This window comes from Mastacembelus armatus, chromosome 12 (genome assembly GCF_900324485.2).
Source record: "Mastacembelus armatus chromosome 12, fMasArm1.2, whole genome shotgun sequence".
Lineage (NCBI taxonomy): Eukaryota > Metazoa > Chordata > Actinopteri > Synbranchiformes > Mastacembelidae > Mastacembelus > Mastacembelus armatus.
In genome coordinates this window covers 19078705-19103361 of record NC_046644.1, presented here as the reverse complement: position 1 = coordinate 19103361, position 24657 = coordinate 19078705, and the positions used below count along the sequence as shown (strand labels likewise).

The window sequence follows — 24657 nt, the reverse complement described above, 5'->3', positions numbered from 1 at the left end:
TAATGTGTTGGACCAAACATCAATCTCCTCACTGAAGTGAATAAGAAAAAGGAACATCCAACTGTTAGCGTTATGTTTTATAAGTATGTAGAATGTGATTATCTAGAAATGTATATCTGTTATTAATGAATATTTGTTGATTTTTTTAATATACATTAGAAATATTTACATTATTATATTTGTTTTTTGGCCAAATTATCCAAGTCTCTTTGATTTACATAAAACATATAACAGCAGTGGAAAAAATACAAAACTCCACAATACTAAAAAAAAAACAAACAAAAAAAATAAAAAATAAGGAATTAATTTTGCACTGAAGATATAGAAGACGACCAGCAGATGAGAGGAGACAGTAGTTCGCCCTATGCAGCAATAGAAAATGCCTGGCAATAAATAAAAAGTACTGTGCTGCAGAGTACAAGCTGAGTTTTGCAGTCAAGTAGACCTTAGTGGCTGAACCTCCAGAGCATGACGTAGCTTCGATAAGCAGCTCTCAGCCACACGCTATTTGTACAGCGCCTCCATAAACTGCTATTTTTGATACAGATACTGTCGTTTCTTATAGTGAATGAGCAGAGCCAAAGCTGGTCCTGTCGGTGACCTCAGCCCTCTGTGTGCATAAGTCCACAAATTAGTCACGTATAGCTGCTAATGCCAGAACTAACAGGAAAATAAAACATATATCATTTTATCCAGCAGCAAGTCTTCAGAGGTGTTTTGTGATCCCACTGATACAGTGTGTGTGCCCAGAGTGATTAAATATTCAGCCTAAACCAAAACTGTTTTCACACTGCTCCGTTATTCCTCTGCCAGCTGCTCGTTGCACAATGTGGAAAAACCTGATCTGTGTTAGTTTTGTCAACAAAAACCTAAATGACAGCACGTTAAAAAAGCAAAATAAAATTTAAGCTCTGAAGCAAAACGTATGAAGATACAGACACTTTTTATCAGAACATAGAAACTAAATGAAAAACAGGAGACACCGATAAACACCTGAGTAGTTAATGTTTAACACTTCATGACTGGATCACAGAGTAAAGGGGCTGCTGAGGTCACAGATGGGACTGAGCCAGTCAGCATGGTTCTCCTGGCTCCCTGGATGCTATCTAAGCTCTGCAACACTCAGCTCTGAACCAGCCGACCCGTCTCTGGACTCACTGATCAGACAAGGCGGGCCTGCAGCCAACCTGAACCAGCCTGAATGAGACAGAAATTCCTGCAGGGTTTCTACCATGTAAGGGTATCGGAGATTAAATGCTGCACATTGATCAAACGTAGGATCACTCTGCACAGCTGGTGCAGATGCCGGTTTAGGTCATCCACTTGGACCCGGTGCAGGGTTGACTTTACTTGGCTCCACCTTAGACAAGCCACTGAACAATTAGAGTCCTGCTACGCTTATCAGTGAAGAACTGCTGGACAGACTCATAAAAATAGCTTTCTGCAATGATTAGCCATGGGCAATGTGGTTTTACAGAACAACAGCTGTGACATAAGCACAGTACTGAAGAGTCCGTCGTAGCACTGCATAACAGCTTTTATTTTAACCTTTACACAGTTTGGAAACACTGTTGGTTTGTTAAAGGAATATTTCGACATTTTGGACATTCAGCTCTGTGGAACAGTTACAGGTGGTAACTACCTGTGAGACCATAACTGTCTTTTTACATCAGATTAAAGAAACATGTAGAGGTGTCGATTGATATCTCACATCTGTCTGTTACACATGCTAATGCCAGCTGCTATTAGCTTAGCTTAGCATAGCAACAGGGATCTGTACAAAGACAACAGAAGTTTCAAAGTGAATTTATTCTCTCAGCTGTTGTTTTTGAGGGATATAAGATGATTAGTGAGCTTTAAAGGTTCCTGTAGGCAAATTAACCCCAATAACCTCTTGAGGGTGGTGCTAATCTTCTTGCACAGCCTTTAGAAACAAAGTGAATGTGCATATTTGCCAAAATGTCCAACTATTCCTGACTTAAAGACCCACCAAAAGATTTGTGGCCTTCTCTTTTGTTTATTGTCTAACTTTGCCCATCATGAGCCTTGTTAACAACTGAAGCATACAAGCAAACCTTGGGGACCCAGAGACAAAGGACAATAAAACAGTACATAAACCACGACTCTGCCTCTCGTTCTTCACACAGGGCTCACTGCGTTCACCTATTATCTGAAATACATCACGACAACTTATGAGCAATCACGCTGCAGTTGCAAAAGAAAATAAAAGTCAGCAAAGTTCATGCCGGCTGGAGCCGGGCTGTAATTGACTTTGGGATTGGTGTGTGCAGCGAGTGCCAGGTGTAGTTCCTGGGTAATGCAGTAATGTGCTCAACACGCTTCCAAAGGGAGGGGTGCTGCTTACACTAATGTTTTCCTGACAGAAACACAGCAGCCAGTCAGACTTTGACTTACAGTGTGGTGCCAAAGCACGCGACTGTTTTAGGAACTGAATGACGACATGTTGGGCACATGCTGGTTTGTGGGAGTGTGTGTGTTTGAACATGAGAAGGTAAAATAACACAGGTGTCAGACCAAGCTGGTCCATTTTAGAGCAGCTAGGATTTACTCTCCAGGATACTCTGCATCTTTTTATACTCCAACTCTGGGTTAAAGTCCAGGAGGCAACTAACATGAATTAAAGGATAAGTCTGGATATTTTTCCTATTGTCCAAAGATTAAAAAACCAACATGTGTATTAGTCATAATAAATATAATATTCTGCTCAGCTCCATCCAGAAACTGTACAAACCCATCAGTGTCCACTCTGCTGCACATGTTCCTTCATCAGCATGAACACACACTGTGGTTTATTCTGACTCAGTCCCTCATACACTGTCCTGCTGACACTAACACTCACAAATGTGTATTCATTCGCTACTGAAAATAGTCCCATCCCAAACAAATGCACTGATTCTGTCCAGCTGTTTTAGGAACATACTGAGTTTTTTTTTTTTTTTTTAATATAACTAAACATTTGATGAATTTAAACTTTAGCTCCTTTAAAGTGATATGAAATGAAACTGCACAAGCAGGAGAGATTGTGTCATAATATCTCCTATTACTGAACACACAGTAAAAGCAGGAAGACGATGACACTTTTACAGTAACTTGCATATTTAAAGAAACAAAGGTTACATAAAAATACGCTTTTCTGCCACAGATACAGTAAAACCATCAACCACAGGGAGAGGAGAAAGATTTAAAGATGCATATACATTGACAATATATGAAGAACATGAAAAGAAGAAGGTCAAACGTATAAAGATCAAGACTTATGGAGAAGTTTTCTTTCTGCACATCTACTTGTTCTTCACGTTCCCTTTTTTTTTTGTTGGATTAAAGAAAAACAGATTCCAGATCTGCAGCAAAAAAACTGAGAACCCTTTCAAAGTCCAAAGCAAAGTGTTCTGGTAAAGAACGCGTCGTGTTCCTGAATCACAGCACTAAAAGAAAAAAGCAGCAACAGCCTGACAAACTAGACAAACACTACGTGCAGCAAACATACATGAAGTCGGCGTGAACGACTAAATAAATGTGAAACAACGTGACAGCAAATGTAAACAGCAAGGAAGTCGCCATTAACAGAACCACTTCAGTTCCAATGACCTTTATTTAATATCAGTCCATTCAGAGTTTTAAAGTATACAATAAGTTAAATTCATATGGCTTCATATAGTATCTATATTATATATCCTATGATTAATAGCACATACACCACACATTCATATTAATCTACCATCCCTTCTTCTTCTGTGTGTGCGGCTCTTTAAATCTCCTGTTTCTGGGTGATACACAGATCTACCGACTACCCACCAGCTGCACGTGGCAGCGAGCAAAGAAATACACCAACAAAGAAGAGACGGGCGATGAAAAGGATATCTACCTGGCAAACAGGAGACTCTGGAGGGGCCAATGTGAGCGATACGGCCGAATCTATCAGTCGGCTACAGGTACGTCAGGAGGCGAACAGTGAGGAAACACTTTAAGGGCGACTACATCAACTGATCGTTGCATTTCTGTTGGTTTTCCCATCCACATTTTCAATTTACGCATAACAAACTCTGAAAAATCACTTTACGGGCATGAGTAAAAAAAGATGATGCCACATGAAATGAGACAACACCAACTAATACACTAGTGGTCTCCAACACCCGTAAACAGACTTCCCTTTAACACAGCGATCCATTAACAAGGGTGTGAAACTCGATCGAGTCCTTAATGACAGAAACTAACTACAGATTAAACTATCACTATCAGATCAAGCTCATTTCCAAAAACCAAATTTAAAGACGCTCTCGGCACAGCTGAGAGTAAAACGGCCCGATTTTTGCACCTTCCTCCCTCAAAGTCCTGAATGTTTTGGTTTGTCGCCCTTGTAAGTAAAACAAAGAGCACACGGTTCACAAATAATCATTACTCAGCTCCTACTGAAATGTAGAAAATCTAAATACAAATGTAAAATGTAAAATAAAAGCAACCATGCTAGCAGTTAGCATGGCACTGTACCCGGCCTTGCAGGTTGTGATGGTCCCTTCAGAGTCTCCTGCCAGAAAACATGGATGTACAAAAAACTTAGATCTAAAATTCTTCCAAAAATAAACTCTGCAAATGTTTTATGAAGAAGGAAATGTTTTCAACAAACCTCGAGGATACACACACTGCATTTTGGTGAGAAACACAAAATGTAAACATAACTCAACAGGGCACCTTTAAAATAAGATTTCACAGAAGGCACTGGCTTGAAGAAAGTGGACAGTAGCACGTCCCAGACCACGCAAACCTCCGGTCTTCCTATCAGAGCAGTGTGACGTTGGCTCAATCTAAACTGACTTTACAGATGAACTAAATTCTCACTAGTGTTACGGTTCTGATCCTGGAGTGTCTGTGGACAATGTGCTGGTGAAACATCTCCCTCGAACTTTTCAGAGGCATTGATAGACAGTTCAGTGCATCACTCTGTCTATCAATGCCTCTGGACCGACGTGGCCAGCCTGCTGCGTTTGGCTCCCAACATGAAGCAGATTCATAAAAACCACAAGGCGGATCAGTGTTTGATCCGATCCTGCAGCTGCTGGACTCGACTCTGGAACGGGTTCCAGGAGCTCTGCACAGTGTTGTAACTCTGCTGCTCTTGGTTTCGATTGTGTTTCTGAAGACTCTTGGTGTGATGGTTGTGATGTTTATAGTGCCCGTTCGGCTGCTCGTTGCCACGGTGCCGGAGAGCAAATGTTTTGTGGTAGGTGGCAGCTGAGAAACAGACGAGAAAAGGGGGTTAAATATGAAAAAGTTGTGTTACGGCCTCCTGAGCAGATACAACGTCCTGATGTGTCAACACTCACGGCTCGTGCAGGTGACTCTGGGTGTGTCCCACTGGCCGGTGGGCCGGCACCGAACGATGGGGGTGTGTCTCTGGATGAAGCCCTGTTTGCAGTGATAGCGGAGCAGGGAGTTGATCTCGTACCGAGGCTTCATGGCCCCAAACGCCCGAGCATCCCTCACCGTAGGCGGCTGCCCACAGGACACTGGTGGCAGGACACCCACAGAATTCAGTGTGTAACGTGCAAACTACGTCACAGGTATCATGCAGGTTGTAGCTCGGTGCAGTTGGCTCTAATTCACAGTCAAATAATTCTACAACAAGCCCACCCAACAACTGCTGAGGGACCCCAGGCTCCCCGGGGCAATAAAAGACCCAGATTCCGATCATCTGTCGCATTTAAAAAACTGTTTACCTGTTCCCTTCTTGCAGGTGAACGTCAGGTGATAGTTGCAGGGCACGTCGTTCCACTGTCCTCCCTCGTGCCAAATCATCACCACACAGTCTTCTCCGGACTGGAAGAAGCTGTCGGGCTGGTTCGGCCTCCAGTAGTCATATTGCTGTCAGAACACAGTTTTCACTATGTCACTTTACTGTGAAACACTCAATAAATGTCACAGGTTATTTATCCCTACAGGGACCGTCCTGATTGGTTATCAATCACTAATTCATTCAAGATGATTTCCACAGCTACCCCGCCTCCATCAGCTCTGCTCAGACATACATGGAGGCACCACCTAGTCCCAGGAGGAGACGGTGCTTGTTCAACCAACGGCTGGATGCAATTCATAGGAGAAACCAGACAGTGGTGCTACTGGGACAAACACGACAGGCCCAAACAAACTGACTCTTTTAAACTGATAAGTTTTAGTTTGTATTAAAAAGACCATAAGACAAACACAAACACATGGACTTCATGGATGCAGCCACTGCAGGAACAATGCACTGTATTGCATGTACAAACTTTGTCTCTGGACAGATTTCCCCACTAAGGGTGTGTCCCTGTTCTGAATGATAACACATTACAACGGCAGAGTCCCTGCAGGGTCAGATTCCAGGTCCTCTGCTCTCATCAGGCCCGTTTTCAGCAGCTGAAACGTCCCAGCTGACACTCAAACTGTGTGAGGATGTGTCATCGTGACTAAAAGCACAGACGAGTGCTGTGGTAATGCAGAGATGTTATACAGAGACTGATGTGGTTTATCTTTCTGGTTTGTTTAAACTGAACATTTAAAGGGTAAAGTGTCGTTTCTGTTTTCTGGTGCCATAAAGTGGAATAAACACTCCCTCCCTCCAGTTATAACACACTGAGACTGATTATCTGCAGATTGACCAAGAGATTAGTCCATAAACTAGAAATCACAGCAGTTTGCACCCTCAAGATTAAAGCTATGTCTTCTGTATGTGGCATTTTACACATCAGAGAATCAAAGTCACTGTTTGACAATTCACCCTGAACCAAATGTCAAATATTTGTTGAGATATCTCGCTCACAACCACAAATATGAAGCTGTGGTTTATATTTGCTTTCTCTGGGGAACATAAATATCTGCACAAAATCTCATCTGACAGTTGTTAAGATACTTCAGTCTGTAAAAGTGCACAAGAATCAACATGTTGATTCAAAGACTTTCTTCTCATGTTACAGGTGGTCTCTTACCATTGGTTTGCCATCAGTCCATCTGAAGTCCCGCTCAAACATCTTGTCGTTCAGGCCGATCCACTGGTAATCATTGCCCAGACCTACAGGGTCACAAAGCACCAGAATCTGAGCAGCTCATTCAGTAGGAGCATGAAACAGCAAAGACTCGATGAGGATCACTGCTGAGGAAAAGGTTTATGTCGTTCCAGACGATGTGTTAATTTGCTGTTTTACAGGTTTGTGGTTGGGACACGTGTGAGCAGGAGGCCTGGGAAATAATGAGGCCGAGCAGCTTTAGGTAACAGCACGAGTCCATTTCTTTTTATTCAGCATCGTCTCACAGCAGCTTTGGTTCTCTATGGAAACTTTCTGGATCCTCTTAAACTAAATTTTATTAGTCATTTTATCTCCCTAACACTCATCGTTGGATTGGATCACAGATGTGACCGGCTCTTTCTGAACAGGCACTTTTCTTTAAGTGCACTGGGCTTCAGAGCAGCTGGAAACGCAGAAATAATCAAGGCGGACCAAAACAATCTTTCATGGCCCAGACCTCCTCGATGTAGGTCATCATGTTTTTACAGAGACAACACAGCTCCCAAGATCCCAAACAAAGATGGCCGACGTGACAGCTCGCAGGAATGAAGCCACCATAAGTCGATCGCCCTCTACTGGCTGGTTGCAGTACTGGCCCTAAACTCCGCCCACTCAATGAGCCAAACTAAAAAAGTACAAATCATTTAAATTAGTCCCAAAGGTGATTTCTGTGCTGATTTATGTACCAGTGACCATATTTCTGATCAGTTTGTTTTTAATAAGTTATAAAAACAAGGGTACTTTGGATGATTGACTGGTCTGGGAGGTACTGCTTAGAATCTGGATACAAAATGGGTCCCAGAACAAGATGGTAGCTGCCATATTCACTGAATTTTAGCTTCACTTTGCACAGTGACGTGTCGTCCATCTTAATCTCCACCAGTTTAACATTTTTTATCTGAATTAAATGATTTAGAAACAGATGTCTAGTCTCTAAACTGTAAAACATGAGCAAAGTTAAACAAGGGTCTATGCAAAACTTACTATGTAAATACATCTATAGTGTAATTATGTAAAAAACCAGCTGCTGCTGCATCTCATCACATCTTATCTGGAACTATTATTTCTTCAGGACCAAGGCCTTTGGTTTGTTTTGCTCTGTCATTTTAAGATAAACTGGATCCCTTGTGCTCGACGCCACTTGTTTAGTTCAAATGTCACAACACGGGCTTACGATTGACGAACTGTTGCTCCTCGTGTGACAAGATGCTGCTCAGGTGGGCGCCGTGCAGCCGACACTCCTTCTCAGCAGCGTCCCAGGGCCGACGGTGACTGAAGTACTTGTAGCAGTGAGACTGAAACTTCTGCCAGCCGAAGCCACACACCTCAGTGTCTGCAACCAGGGAAGATGTGTGAGTGTTTGACAAAGAGCTGATGGTTTGTGCATCTTACAGAAAAGACCCGAGACACAGGGACAGAGGATAAAGGCCTGAATGAGCTCAGTAACACAGTTGGACTTCATTAACCCTGACAACTCTCTAGTTGTCTGCAGGTCAAACACACACACACACACACACACACACACACACACACACAGAGTTAATGCACAACACACACATTTAGTTTGATACAGTGACTTCAAGCTTATAATCAGTCTCTGCTTTATCGGGCTCAGTAAACAATGGAGGTTCTGTGTGGGGAACAACGAGGCCGCGGTGGAAATCTGCTGTCGAGGCTTCGGGGTATGAGCCATCATCTCAATAACTGCACTGTGCAGCCACCTGGAGGGGCAGGTGAGGCCTCCATGCCCACTAATAAACGCAGAGCTGAAATCTCTGACCCTTCAGGCTGTTTCAAAATAGCAGAGTCCTGTTCTGATAAAAGGAGGACACGAGTGGAGCACAGAGGGCCAGCCCCGATTCAATGCCGCACAGCTGCACAGCTATTCTGGCAGAACAAGAGAACAATCATCTGTTTTTCCCGTCTTTCCACTGGCAGAGCTACGAGGGGACAGCTGTGTCTGCTCCTCTCTCTGCCATGTGTGGATGGATTAACAGCACAGTCATTTACAGTTTCTGCATCACGCTGTACACGCTGCAAACATCCTGTGCAGACCAGGAACTTGGGTCTGGGGATTTCCACTTTGCTGTTACACCAAGGACTGATAGTGACAAAAATAAAAGGTTTACAGCTATTTTTTAAAAACTCAAATGTATTTTACAAAATGTGAATATGTTCACTGTCAGGTTAACTAAAGCAGAGAAGAACATTCCCATCTGACATACTTTTACGTCTAACATTTTTATTGTATGGCCTTTCTGACTGCATTTTGGCTGTGGGTGCTTTTATTTTCTTTATTATTAAATGTTTCTGATGTTATTTTTCATTTTAAATGCAGGATTTTTACCTGTAATGCCGTATTTTTATATAATGATGTATAAAGTACTTCTTCCAGCACTGTTACAAAAAAAGAAATGATGTTGAACTGAGCACAGTTACATATTTAGCATCTTTAGAATAAATTCATGAATGTGGGTTGTTTAACAGTACACAGTCCATAAAACACATAAAGCCTTTTAATCATTTATATGATAACTGACTGGAGGTATTAAGCTCAGTGAAAGCAGGTTAAATAACCTGGTAAAGTAAAAAAAAAAAAAAAAAAAATCAGCATGGCCTCATCGTTTCATTCTTTAAAACCGAAAAGTAATTTAAAGAACCAACAGGAAAGGCTGCATAAACTCTCAGCACTAGAGCTGGTAAATATTGGTGGAACATATTAATCCTCGGGGCCTGATGAGTTGCTGAGTAATGGCAGAAATATTGGACGAGAGGCTGGAACTAATCTGCTGAGGAGACGACGCCCAACGCTGGACGACGGCAGAGGACCGAGCTCTGTCACGATTTCGGACTCTAAGCTGCCTCCAGCTGGACTCACGTGGATTTTATCTTTATTTATATGTTTCAATGAGAATTTCAGCCTATTACAACAGGTCTTTGCTTTCAGCTCCGATTTCTTTAATGTGATGCAAAGCAAACACAGGTTAACACACACACACACACACACACACACACACACACAGAACCTCCTGCAGACCACACGTCACTCAAACACCACAGAAATGATGCAAACAGATAAAATGCACCAAGCACTGCAGCAGGGTCTGGACTGAGACATTTTGCATGTTGTCATGAGAAGCAGCTGACCTTGTTCACACAGCTCTCCTGCATAGCTGGGCAGGCACAGGCAGCTGAAGGAGTCGACTCCGTCCACGCAGGTGGCTCCGTTCAGACACGGGTTAGACTGGCACTCGTCAGCGTCTGCAGACACACATAACAAGCCCATATTACTCCACATCGTCCGTCTGTCGGGATGGGGTCAGTGTGGTTTGCTAAGAAAAGAGGACTGTGTGTGTTTACCTATTTCACACTGCTGCCCCGTGTATCCAGGTGCACAGGTGCAGAAACTTTGTGCTCCTTTCTTGAAGCAGGTGCCTCCATTCTGACAGATATTGGTTGAGCACAGCAGGAGATCTGCACAGATTGAAAACCATTAAAATCTTACCACTAAACCAGTAAAAGCCCCACAACAAACCAGTAACAATGGAGTTCACGTACCTCTGTCTTTCTCGGTGCTCGCATCTTCAGGGGGAGCAGGGTCAGTCTCTGGTTGCTCCGTGGCCACGAGCTCTTCTGGTTCCTCAGGACGAGACTCCACCACAGAACGCACAATCTCATTGTCATAGTCCACAAAACTATCATCTGGGAGAGGGGTGGCAGCCGGGTCAGGGGTCAGAGCCCACTCAGGGATGGAGTGGGTGCTTTTGTCGAAAGTGTGTAAGGGCGAAGTTGTAGGAAGTATCAGCTGGCTCATGTCTGTCATGGAGCCTGAGGTGGACTCGCTCTGCTCAATGTGGTCTCTGTAGGGTTCGGTGGTGGACTCCCTCTGCTCAATGTGGTCTCTGTAGGGTTCGGTGGTGGACTCCCTCTGCTCAATGTGGTCTCTGTAGGGTTCGGTGGTGGACTCCCTCTGCTCAATGTGGTCTCTGTAGGGTTCGGTGGTGGACTCCCTCTGCTCAATGTGGTCTCTGTAGGGTTCGGTGGTGGACTCCCTCTGCTCAGTGTGGTCTCTGTAGGGTTCGGTGGTGGACTCCCTCTGCTCAATGTGGTCTCTGTAGGGTTCGGTGGTGGACTCCCTCTGCTCAATGTGGTCTCTGTAGGGTTCGGTGGTGGACTCCCTCTGCTCAATGTGGTCTCTGTAGGGTTCGGTGGTGGACTCCCTCTGCTCAATGTGGTCTCTGTAGGACTCAGTGGTGGACTCCCTCTGTTCAATGTGGTCTATGTAGGGTTCGGTGATGGACTCTCTCTGCTCAACGTGGTCTCTGTAGGACTCAGTGGTGGATTCAGTCTGCTCATTGTGGTCTCTGTAGGACTTGATGGTGGACTCCTTCTGCTCAGTGTGGTCTCTGTAGGACTCGATGGTGTTTTTCTTCTGCTCAATGTGGTCTCTGTAGGACTCGGTGGTGGACTCCTTCTGCTCAGTGTGGTCTCTGTAGGACTCGGTGGTGGACTCCTTCTGCTCAGTGTGGTCTTTGTAGGTGGGGTGTGTGCTGTTGTCGTCAGAGTCTTCAGGCTTGGTAACAACAGCAGGATGTTTCTGATCGTCTGTGGCAGTGAGGAAGGGGTGCATTGAGGGTTTTGGTGCGTTAGGCTCTGAGGTTATGTCCCTAATGTGTGTGGGGAGTGTGGTCTGCTCGTCAACAGCGTCTCCACCTGGGAAAACTGCACCAACAATCTCTCCACTGAGGTCCGGTCGCTCACTCCCAGGAACCTCCCTCTCTCCAGACGGCTGCTCTGCACCGGAGCCTGTTTCTGTGAGCAGTTCAGCAGCAGGTGACACTGCAGGAAGTTCTGTGTCGTCGGTTCCTGTGGCAGGTTGAGGTTTCTGGGTGTGAAGGGTAGAAGGTAGCGTGCTGGTAAACATGGGCATCTCCGATGGGTAAATGTCTTGCCCTGAAGCCTCGTCTTCTCCAGAGGCAGACCCTTCCTCCACCTGCATGTGTGTAGTGGTCTCTCGTGTGTCAGGCGTAAAAGTAGGAAGCTCCGTTCCTCCGATTTCAGCCTCATCAGTCATCACGCCAGCCTGGCTGCCTGCTGCCGGGGTGGGCAGAGCGACGTCTGCAGAGCCATCACGTGAAGCATCGTCAGTGGCACGACTTGCAGAGCCTTCCATGTCCTCATCGACCGAGACAGGCTGGGAGAAACCAGGAAGGGCTGGGCCTGATGCCGTGGTGGGTGCTGGTGATGAAGCACTCGGTGTGTATGACGTCACGGTGGTTGTAGCTCCTGCTGCTGTTTGCTCACTTGGTTCTTCGGTTCTGACGCTCTCAAAATCATCCACGCCCCAGGCTGTCACCACCTCTGCATACATCTCTGTGGGATAAGTCATTTCATTCGTGGTTTCATCCTCTGGGAGTATCGGCACGAGACCATTGTCAGTGGGAGTCACGCCTTCCTCCTCTTCTTCTACCTGGACAGGACTGGCTGTCTCAAACTGGTCCCCTCTGGCTTCCTCCGGCTGCTGTGGCTTAAACGTCATCTGGACGGAAAGACAAAGAGGTAACGTGAGGATCACTGCAGTTTATTACAGGTTAGGTCTCCTGTGGGTTTGGTCATAAATAAAAAACAAGTATTATGTATAAACTGTAAACAAGTTAAATCTTCTTCACTTTAGAAGTAGAGCTGGACTCAGACCCGTCCTCTAAACGCTGCAGTGCACAGGTGATACCTCATGTTTTCCGTTGACAAATCTGACAATTGGAGGCTTGTTCATGGGTGAAGGCTCGAGAGAGTCGATGTCCCCGCTGCCCTGGTGAATTTCACCATGCTTCTGAGAAAGGTCAGTGATCTGGGGCTCCTGGGACTGGGAGCCATCGATGAGTTTCACAATGTCGTCAACTGGAGAGAAATGAGAAACAAGAAAAAGAACTTGAAAACAAAAACCTCAACAGAAATAAGAATTTCCAGCGAATGGATGGGGATCAGTGCTGACATGATGAGAAATGTGACAAATAAATCAATGAGTGAATCATTTTGTTTCTCGCTGGTTTTCTCCTTTTTCTGGAAGAAGTGACTGTACAAGTGCATTTATTGCCTTAAAATAATAATATTTTATATAGCTGACAATGATCATGCCAACTCTTAGTTTGGCTGGAAAGAGTCGGCACCACAAATGCATTTTGGTTCGATTCCAACCCCTAAAAACCTCCCGTGTCTCAGTGTGACATGTCGTAGTGCAGAATCCCACAGCAGCTCATTTCTGAAGTTGATTAAAATGAGTCAAGGTGCATATCTGAACAGTTACCGGCCTGCGTTGCTTATGATTAAGGTCAGTCAGTGCCAGGGGCTGCTCTCGAACAATGCAGGCTTGTATCTCTTCATTATGGCTTTATGGCACACATGGAAGTGATATTGTGGGAACAGGAGGCAGAATGAGAAGCAAACCCAGCCCTGAGTTGAGTTGTCTTGCGTGGGGAGGGACAGAAACACACGCGGAGACCGGACCGGGAGCTGCTCTCTGAGCTCCACCAATCTACCTTGTTAACCTCTTGTTAACCTGCACCAGCCGCAACACGTCGCCCGGAAAGTCAAAAACGCCTCTGTGGCACTTGGAACCTGATCCCACGTGAAACAGGAAGACTCTTCATCAAAACACTCAGTGCTTCAATTTTCCTAATTTCCTCAAGACGCGGTGAGTCGGTGGGTCTCACACCAACCAGCGGCTGCTTCCTGTGATGATGTCCGACTCCACTGTGCAATAACAAACACAGCTCCTGGAAGATGGCACCACTTGTCTGGGGGGTAACAAACACATGAACCCTGTTTGGGGCTGGGTCCAGCAGGGGGGGGGTCAGTGACTGTGGGGCCCCAGACGACCCCAGACATGGGGCCTCCTTTATGCTTTATTCTCCCCCTTTTCCTGAGTGTTATTAGTATTAAGGAGGTTATTGTTTGCAGTGGATATAATTATCTAACTTTTACATTTTTCTCACATTCGAGTGAAAAGTGAGTCCACCCTCATGTTCCTCTGTTCTTTAAGTAGCTAGAAAACTGCCTGGGGGGCCCAATTACAGATGAATAAATACGGACTAATAAAGCTTTGCACCAGCCCCCTCCTTCCCACTGATTATATAGATTTATTCTGATGATTAGTGGAATATCAGGCTCCATGTAAACACCGACGGCTGTGGTTACAGGTGCAAACACAGTTGAACGCCTGGTGTTAAGTCACTTTTTAAACATACCCGCTCGTATCATGTAGAAGGAATTGTACTAAAACATAACGAAAACAAGACTCCAAATCAGAAGGAACCTGCAGAAAAAATAAACATCATCTCGTCATCTCCACTTCTGACCGATCCGTCTGATTTTTCAACAAGAAATAGAATCTCTTTAAACAGACTCTCTGGCTTCAGGACCCCTGAGCTGCTGGGCCTGAGGCCTGTTCAGTAATAAAATCCGTGATGGAAACACAACTATCAGGGACGACTGTGAGAAAGAGCAGAGTGTAGACATCGCTGAGAAGTTGTTAGTGACGCCTATTCAGGCAGCTCCCTAGAGAAAAGAAAATAAAGGTCAACAATTTGTGGTTTGTGGCCGGTTCTTTCGACTGAAGCTCAGACCTGAAAACACACATCTCTGCTGGAGAGAAAAGAGACTAATCACAAAGAGAAAGCTGATATATTTGACTCTTTGTTCCCGCCGGAGACACTCGGATGCATTTACAATATGTGTAGCTACAAAACCAGCCCGGCTGAGATGATTGACTTGATAGTTTTCCACCTCTGCCCCTGCAAACAGCATGTGTGAGAATCTGTCGGCTTAGAAACACAAAGGTAACAGACCATTAGCCGCTTCCTACGGAGACAATAAACAACACTAAATCCCACGGATCAGATTGTGACAGAGTTGGGTCCGAAAGCACAGAAGATCTGCAGAAGAAGCAGGAAAACAGAGATGGGTCTGGAAATCCTGCACGGTTTTATGATGTTTGGTTTGATGCAGAAACTACCTGGATCCAAGAAAAATGTCTCCTCAGCAGAGATGTTAAAATTGACCTGGACCTTTTGGGACGTTCTGCACATTAGAACACACATAAATGGAAAAATGAACCTCAGGTCAGAGAAATGTAAAACAAGCCTGTTGTGAAATAGCATCTCTGTCCAGTGATCACAACATCATCCAAGCTCAGTTTGACCCTTTGGTCGTGTGATAATGGTCAGAGTTTGGACTATTTTTATCTCTGAATGAAAAAGTCCCAGACAGTGTTTAGATCATTTCTATTTAAAACCTCTATTGTGCAAGAACCTGTTTCCCAGACACATTATTCAACAGTGACATGAGCAGAGGGTTTTATTATTAATCCTGCTTTGGAGGTGGGCGACTACACTATTTTTAGCTTAAATCAAATATTTCTATTTTGGGCCTTAGCTCTTTCTTATTAGCTTTATTGTGCACATTGATTAGTGCATGTCAGGGGGATATTCTTAATAATGTATCCGCATTAACTAGTCTAGTTCTGGCTCTACCAACCTATGACCTGCCAATTGTGGTAATTTCACTGTATATTTGTTTGAGACGACGACACAGTGTCATCTGAAAATGATGAGGCTCTTCAGGCAGCACACTTTATCTACTCATGAGACCCAGACCTGTGTATTATGGACCTAACAGGTTAATCTGGACCAGACTTGAAATACGAACCCTGCCAAGTCTTCAGGTGGTATTGCAGTACTTATTCATAAAGCTACTTGACAGAGTTGATCAACAGAAAAGTCCAAACTCACCTGACTGATTCTGGCTGTGCACGTTGACGATGATGATGTGGACAGGGGGTTTGGCTGACGACTCTGCACCTACAGGGAGTTCCACTTGGTGCTGGAGGTCAGGCACCAGTGGAACTCCAAGGGTCACGTTGTCTTTAAAAACCACCGCGGGGTGATGCTCCACCGGCCCGGCCTCGGCTGGGAGACCTGGCTCAGGGGTGGGGATCTCTGGGGAGCTATGGTCTGGAGCGATATGCTCAGATGGTCTCGATGTGGGTTCCACCCTCACCTGTGGTGGGGCCAGCACTACTCCTACCTCAGCCCCACTAGAGCCGTCATCGCTGCTGCCTCCCTCCCCGCTGCCAGTGCTCTCACCTGGGCCTGACCTCACCGGACCTCCATCCTCTTCCCTGTGGATGTCAAGGTGTGGGGGCTTTGAGCGGGTTGTGGGTAATGGAGGGAGCTGCAAGGGGCTCAGAATGTCTCCTCTAATGGGCACAGACTCTACTTTATCTAAGCTAGGATCTGGAAGATCATAATCGGCGAAGGGGGTCACGGGGTCAGGGGAGGCGTCTGGAGAGGCCATGTGTGGTCCCACTGGCACAGGACTTGCTTGAATTTCAGCTTTTTCTGGATGCAGGAGTGGCTCCGGTGCTGGAGTGCGGCTGTCAGGATCATGTGGAGCCGGGGTAGTCGGTTCTGGCAGTTTGGCTGTGAGATGAGAAACAGAGAGTTAGTGTCAGCGATGACCAATGATGATGAACGTCGCTGCTACAAACTACAATAACCCAGAGAGTCAGAAGTGACCATCACACCACGTAGGTACAAGTGTTGGTCATCGGCTGGTTTTCTTCCAAAATCCCAATCTCGACTTATTATGTTAACGATAAGCCCAACTTGCCAATGTGTGGTAGTATGTTTTGGAAAATGCTCATCAGAGATGTAATTACATGTCATTTATCATGAGTGGACTAAAACATTCCTCCATGACTCAGTAAAACATGAAAACTGTCGTGGCCTATAAAAGGAAATGCAGCAGCGTTGATTTCTGAAACATGAAGTCACCTTCATGGGAAGAATCCAGACTCCGCTGCATTATCAGAGAATAACAGTGACTGAGGCCAGACGTGCTTTATTTTCGGGGAACTTATTTCTCTTCCTAAATCCTGAATCCATTCTGTCTTTATTTCATCAAACACTGGCTGTAATTGGGAACAGACCATGTGGGTTTTGTTGTAAAGACCTCGCTGAAACAGCCCAAGATGCAAGCAAAGATTTATATCTCATTATGATGAAACACACACCATATGAGAACAGACAGGAGAACGGGCTCGCTAACGCACACACAATGCCCTCCTTTGTGTTGGGCTAAGTGCTGAGTTTATGTGGTGTCTTGGGAGAAAGCAGCAGACTTCAAGCGTCACAGACATAATTCTTTAATAAACGGGACGTAATTGACTCCCCTGCATATGGGGAGGGATAGGTGGGGTTCCCTTTTTCCATTCTTCCTCCTATACACTGTTCTTCGCACGTTCCTCATGCACACACCCAGTGGTACGTTTACTCAACTATTAAATACAGTTTGGAGGTACTTTACTTTCCACACTGACTTGTATATTTCAGAGATACTCTCCTATGTTTATTTGAGAGGGGAGATAATCTCTCTGTAAATTATTAACTATTTAAAAAATGTCCAAAACTTCCCCAGAACCCAAAGTGGCGTCTGTTACTCTCCTGGTTCTCACACAGCTGTAACAGGTGGGGTTTAAAACCGAGACGAGCAGGAAACACAATTTACTGCAGATATTTGATGCACGACTTTTGTTTTTCTATTGTTGCATTACTACAAAAAAACCTGAGTACTCCTGTTTAATCGCTGCACATATTGGGGATGTTTCAGGGATTAGCTCTGTTCTGGTCTGGTCTTTCACAATGTGACGGAGACCCGGCTACGTCTGCGGCCCTGCCCAGATATGATGTCATGTGTTGGGCGAGCCATCTGGCTGAACTGGGGTCTGTCAATTCACCGTGGGTTAGCTCGCTCCTTAGCAGCTCCGCCACCTCAGACCACATCAGAACACATCAGACCACATCAGACCACATCAGACCACATCAGACCACATCAGACCACATCAGACCACATCAGACCACATCAGACCACATCAGACCACATCAGACCACATCAGGTTCAGAAAGTGACTGTAATTATATCATATTATATCAGCATCATGTTGGAATCAGCTCCTGTGCTGCATACCTACTTCTCACTACACACACTGTCTTTTAAAGGTTTGTGTTGGTGAATGATGATGTTACTTATGGGAGAACCAGCTCTGCAGCTCCTCGTTTCCACATTCTCCTCCCTCCCTGTCTGTCTATCTGTGTTTGGGCAGAGTCCAGCTGTGAAGCATTTAGGGACCTGTCCTGTTTCTGCAGTATCTGTGTTACAGTGCAGTCAGATTGGTTTTCCCATAATAAAAAAAAAAAAAAGAACATGTCTCACTGTAAACCTAAAGGAGCTATTTGTTCCTTCGTGTTCCCACTTCTTTATGCTCAGCTGCTTTTAAACGGCTGCAGATTGTGGCCTATTTGTGCAGCAACACACCTCAGCTCCAGTTTTCCTGTGACTTCATGAGTCCAGTGTCAGAGATTCGAGGCTTGAAGAAAGGAGCAGCATTGAAAAGGAAAAAGGAGAGGACGAAACCACTGAATGTAGGTACTCTGCTGCACAAAAAGGATCTTCAGGAACTGTCCTTACAGCTTTCCTCACTAATACATTACCAGGACATCCCAAAGAGGCTGCACATAAATCTGACGGGTCCTGGGATAACAGGACCCCATAATTCTGCTTTGGCCTTTGGAAATGTTGGACACGTTTACCCTCTCTGGGCTCTTAAAATTATTCAAATTCAACCTGAGAGCCAAGGAAAATCTCCTGTTACATGTGGAGCCAAGCTACGAGGCTGGAATCGTCCTTGGGCGTATGTAGGTGAAGAGGGGTCACGTGGAAGTGTGTGCACGGCTGTTTTAACAGTACAGTAATCCTGAATCCAAACACAAATCTGAGCTGAGATCAGGGAGACCTGTTACCTCTAAAATACTGTTTGTCCTCGGGGATGTTTAGATCTGGTGTGTCTTTAGTTTTCTGTCACGTCGATACAGTAAAACAGTAAAACCTTCTCAATGGGTTGGATCAGTGTGTATTTCAGTTTTACCTTTGAAGCAGAAAGCTCCGTGCTGGGCCGTGGGGTCCGGGTATCCGGTCTGGTTTTCGAACATGTAGAGCGTGCGAACCCCCAGCAGACCCCCTCCGCACTGAGGCCTGGGGATGGTGACGGGGTAGCGGACGCTGCCGTCGGACAGCCAGCCGTAGTCGCAGCGGTTCAGCCCCGCCCTCCAGGCTGCGAACAGCTGACCGGGCGACGCCAGCACAGCGTCGTGCTTCTCACACTCCTCTCTCGCTTCCTGAAAGGTGAGCTTATCGCTGACAGGAGGGTAGAAGACCTCGCCTTCAGGAGACAAAGAGCAGGTTCAGTGTGGAGTTTCTGGAAAAACCCCTTAAAAAAGGGGGAGACTCCACAACCTTCATTCAAGGTCCTCAAACTGTTCTGGAGATTTGGACTGTATCTTTGCTCAGTTGTCAGGAAACAACAATGAAACCAGAGGACCCTGAGTGGAGACTGTTTTGTTGATTGAAGTCGACACCTTTAACTCTGCTGCAGCTAAAAGCACATGATCATTCTAACACCCACTGACTGTGTATAGAGGGAAATGTCTTAATTTTGTGTCACTAAGAAATAAACACACAGACAGCTAACTAGTTCCCCTGCTCCCAGTCTTGTCCCAGCTGCTCGTGCGTTTACCGTGAAGTTTATCGACGAAGCAGTACACGTCATAGGTCTCTGAGGGGTCGCGGATGCCGTACGTTCTCACTCCGGCCCTGCTCATCAGGTCACCTGCGCAGCCAGGACGGGGCACTGTGATTGGATATCTGGGAAGCAAAGGAGGCGTCAAAACAGAAGATGATATGTGCCCTAAGAGCCATATTTTCATTAAACGGGTAAATGGGAAGACATTTCTAAAAGCAATCACTTGCTGAGTGTCTGTGTGATCAAATAAAAACCAAAACCATTTTAGAAACAATACAAAGAGACTGCAAGAGAAACAGGAGCTGTCCACAGACCTGACTGACTGGTCGGAGAGCCAGCCTGCGTCACACTGGTCGAATCCGTCCTCAAAAGCAGCAGTGAGTTGTTCAGGTGTGGCGATGGTGGCGCCCGCAGCACGACACGCATCCACAGCTGCAGCAAAGTCCAGAGTGTAGCGGCTGCTTCTGGCTCGGTAGTGGAAGACCACACCTGGAGGAAGATAGGACACAATCAAGAGAGTCGGCTCTGGGCTTGGTCGCCATCATTTAGCTGCTAAATGCTGGTCTCTGACTGTGTCTGTGTGGATGTTTGCTGCTGAGCAGGTGGTGGACAGTGGCTTTAGAGTTTTACTCTGAAAAAAAGCTGCTTCGTCTGCAGGAAATGATGTTATTAGATCACTGAGGGTGAACAACACAGTGAGGCTGTGGCCCATAAAAACAAAACACCTCATAATAATCAATCTCTGTGCAAGAACAGCTGCAGAGAATATCTGCTTGGTTTTTTAAAAAAAGAGGAGCTCATTCATTCACGTTGTGTAAAAGTCAAAGCTACTTGCAGTGAATATCAATCCATTTCTGGGCTCTGAGCGTTCTTCCAGTGGAAACTGCATTATTTCGTGGATGATTATGTGACAACCAAGCCAACCCTGGCTCCCAGACATTTCCACAGATTCCACATTAATAGTGAACAGGACTCTCTGTTCAGCAGCCACACACAAAGACGCTCCCTATGAGTGACACACAACTCTCCATTTAACAGCTCCAGCATCTATTCACATCCTCCCACGGCGCTGCCAGGACATCCTCGGTGATGAGAGATAATCCTCCCATCCAGCTGGACATAAAGGAGCTAATGCCACAGCTACATATAGTCTGAGGACGGCTTGTGTTTCTCTGCATTGTCGTGTAATGACTTCAGTTTCTGTCAGGACTAAATCTTTGGTGTAAATAGGAGGATCATCTCTATAATGTGCAAATTTAGATCATCATCCTTATTGACTCACAATATTGTTTTACCTCCATTTAGGGGGTAACCCAAACCAGGGAGACAGTCAGGGGCTACAACAGGACTCCTGTTTTTATTTAGCCTGTATTTGCATTTTGATAAATTCGCACCAATAAACTATGTTGAATTAAACATTAGCTGTTCCTGTTTGACTGGGTTCTGGGTTTCACAGTTTAAAATCCCACAGTGAGTTAAATCACCAGGGAACATTTTCTGATAATCCTGTTCGAATGGGGCTGCAGACTCACTTTAAAGCTGTGGTAACTGCTTTTGTGGCCACATGGGGGCAGCAGAAACATGTTGACATATCAAAGAGTTGCTTATTTACACACCCAGCACACATGAAGCAACATTATCATTGATTAGGACCAGTGTCTGAATCCACCTGCTGAGTCTCAGCCCAGTGTTCCCTCAGTCTGGGTTTGGTCTCCACCACCTCCTGAGGGAAACCTCTGGCTCTTTAGCTGCTAAATGCTCCACTATGTTCACTCTGACTGTGCCTGTCTGATCTGTGGAGCTGAGGGGAACTACAGACTTAACAACAAGCTTCAGTTAATACTGTTGGTAGCACATTTTGCTTAGAAAAACAGTGAAGTCTCTGCCAACTTAACACATCTGGACCGAGTCACTGAATGGGTTTGTAAACTCTTGATAATGGCTGTTAACTTGACAGTAAAAGTGCAGAATTAGCAGAGTGTGTGTGTGTGTGTGTGTGTCTGTGTGTGGGTGTGTGAACCCACCGGTGACCACGAGGCTCGCAATGTCCTGACTGTCTTCCATCCCGTGCATCACCTCACAGCGGTACACTCCTGCGTCGCTGGCCCTGAGTCCCACTATCACCAGAGAGGCATTCCCGGCCGACAGCGGATTGCTGGGCACCCACACCCTGTTCCTGTACGCCTGGCCTACCTTGACTATCCCATCCTGGGCCACCAACACCAGCTTCTCCGTGTCTCCCTGCAGCTTCGTCCACTTGATCCTCAGGTGTTCACCATGACTGGGGTTGTGGGGAGCGTCGGCGAGGGGGAGAGGCTCAGGCGTGTGACTGTGAGACATTATGAAGAAGTGGCACGGCAGCACCACCCTGCCGGCCAGAGATCCCACTACAGGATCCAGAAGTACATTCATCTTCCTCGCCTGGGGTCCTGCTGCAAAACAGGATCTTGTGTCACAGATGAATCAGCAGCTTTGGTTGGATATTAATTCACTTACAGTTAATAAAGACATAAGCATCTGTAAAACTAATAAACTGGTTCAGGAAGGATTCAGAATCTTTACTGAAGTAGAAAAATGATTTATTAAGTTATCAAATTATTTTGTGATTCCTCTGTGTGCTCTGACTTTCAGCCCAGTCTCCTCCATGAAGTCATGCTGGTTGGGGATTTTCTCCAACTGGCAGCATCAGACTGAGGATGCGAGAAACTGAATGTGTGTGTGTGTGTGTGTGTGATTACTGGAAAGTTTGTGTTCAGAAAAGTGCAGCGTAAGAATCACTTTCCACTTTGTCATTCCTGGACCCGCTGTCTTGTTCCGTCTGTGAAAGAACAGCACCGGGAGGACCCGAGCTACAGACCCACCTGGATGAGGACGAGCAGAACTGAGACACACCAGGCAGAGCAGGTGGACGAGGACGCGAGGAATCATCTCAATCTGGGGGGAAGACACGGAAAACATCATAAAATACATAAAAAGTATTTTGATGCTCAAGAGAAAAACATTTTTACTCCACTAGCAGAGTCTCTATTGATCATTGATCATTTAGGAAAAAAGTATAACAAACTAAATATAAATATATAAAACATGACTATATATCCACTGCATTTAATGACATATGAACAACCAGCAGCTTCTATCGCAGATCAATAATAAATTAATTGAAAAGTTACTCCGAGGTTTGAAGTGTGGGTCACGGATGGATCAGCACAAACAAAATATTATAAAATCTGATCAGAATTTAACTAATTCAGTCCTAAACTTTTAAACGATGCGAGGATAAATTAATTTTCTTTGTGCCAATAAAGTTGATTTCGATTGATTTTCCGATGAAAAGGCTCAGAGTTCACATGGTTCATCGCTGTTCCCTGTTTGAAAACGTGAACCCTGAGCGGCCACACATCTGTGTCAGTGCCAGAGCACAGCTGTGGTGATAAAGCTGATCGAGTGGTCAGCTGTAAATGGAGCTAATTGGTCCCCAGTGTCGGTTTTATCAATGGGGGTCTAATCTTTCTGCTTTATCGGTGTGGGAACATTCCTGGCCACCCAAAAAACCAGATCCTCCGGTGGAGGCAGGGACCAGAAAAAACACCCCACTCAGACCACAGCATCAACGCCCTCAAATCATCAGACACGGATCTTTAATAGATTTCACGAGATTTTAATTTTGGCCCCACATTTTTAGCAAAAAATAAAATTAAAAAAAGATAAGAATCAGTCTGAAGATTAAAGAAGCAGTCTCTTACCTTGAAAATCGTAAAAACGCGCAAAAATCCAGTCCAGTTTGTGCCTGGTTCCAACTTTCATAAGCGAAGTTCCCGCAGGTCTCGGAGGAACAGCAGCCCCTCTCACACAGATGTCTGCTGCTCAGACCTCAGCGCTGGCTGCAAGTTCAAATCCAGCCTGGACCCGCTATTATCCACGGATCCTGAGAGGAGGAGCGCGCATGTCCATACACCCCCCAGTAATACAACGCCCAGTGCAGAGGGTGGGAGTGAGGGCCCAAAAGAGGAATCGTGAATGAGAGAGAGAATGGGAGGTGTAAATGTGACTGAAATAATAGGAGGCAGAGTTTAAAGGGCCATTCCACTGATTTAATATGGGAGGACTTGATGAGAGGCACAGTCTGAGATATTCCCCCTCACTATGAGACGAGTCTGAAAGACATTAAAATCCTTCATTTCCCATAATGCACCTCAACAGGATAATGTCACTTAGGCTGCATCCACATCCCAGAACTTCTTTCCATCAGATCTGCTGTCGGTGTCCGTCAGGTTCATGTCAGGCTCCTAAACTGCCTGCCTGCCTCATCTAGACCCACTTATTCCTAACCAGGGTCCCAGGGATCTGCTGGAGCCTATCCCAGCTCTCTTTGGGTGAAAGGCAGGGGTCCACCCTGGACAGGTCCCCAGTCCATCACAGGGCCACATAGAGACAAACAACCTCACACACTCACACTCACTCCTATGGGCAATTTAGAGTCACCAATCAACCTGACATACATGTTTTTGGACTGTGGGAGGAAACCAGAGTACCTGGAGAAAACCCACACAAGCACAGGGAGAACATGCAAACTCCACACAGAAAGGCCCCTGATGGGTTTCAAACCAGGAACCTTCTTGATGTGAGGCAACAGTGCTAACCACTCATTCACCGTGCTGATGCACAGTTTCCTCCAAAGCTGCTGGGTTCCCATATGTTCCTTCCAGTTTGGCTCCATCAGAAGCTTCTCCATAAATGTCCAACCAATGTGAAGCGTCCTGGTCTCTCCACTGCCCCCCCCCCTCCATGTTGATGTTTCCCCACACTGGATGATGACGACAGGCGACATGTGCAGAGGAGGGAGACGCTAAAACAACCACATGGATTCTGATCTGACCGTTCTGACGGCCCTCGCACATTGGATAAGAACCGGATCTAGGACCACATATGCAGGTGGACCAGATCTGGTTTGGTCTGTTCACACAC

At 45.6% G+C, this 24657-nt stretch overlaps 1 protein-coding gene across 3 annotated transcripts; it reads right to left on the bottom strand.

The window, feature by feature from the left end:
- Positions 1-3594: 3594 nt before the first annotated feature.
- Positions 3595-23653, bottom strand: LOC113124355 (neurocan core protein-like). 3 transcript variants are annotated; one of them, XM_026297071.2, is made up of 17 exons: positions 23436-23653; positions 22554-22626; positions 21717-22124; positions 20007-20181; positions 19687-19814; positions 19039-19332; positions 15845-16534; positions 12787-12956; positions 10954-12597; positions 10617-10911; positions 10419-10532; positions 10206-10319; positions 8233-8391; positions 6981-7063; positions 5736-5880; positions 5343-5525; positions 3595-5250 (listed from the first exon to the last, which is right to left on the bottom strand). In XM_026297071.2, exons 2-17 carry the CDS (start codon positions 22618-22620, stop codon positions 5048-5050), a joined length of 4872 nt encoding a protein of 1623 aa, XP_026152856.1. In that variant the 5' UTR covers positions 22621-22626; positions 23436-23653; the 3' UTR covers positions 3595-5047. The 3 variants fall into 3 exon arrangements, with proteins under 3 accessions (XP_026152856.1, XP_026152854.1, XP_026152855.1); XM_026297069.1 differs by having other exon boundaries at positions 10617-12597; positions 23436-23636; XM_026297070.1 differs by having other exon boundaries at positions 10617-12597; positions 21717-22121; positions 23436-23635.
- Positions 23654-24657: the final 1004 nt, after the last annotated feature.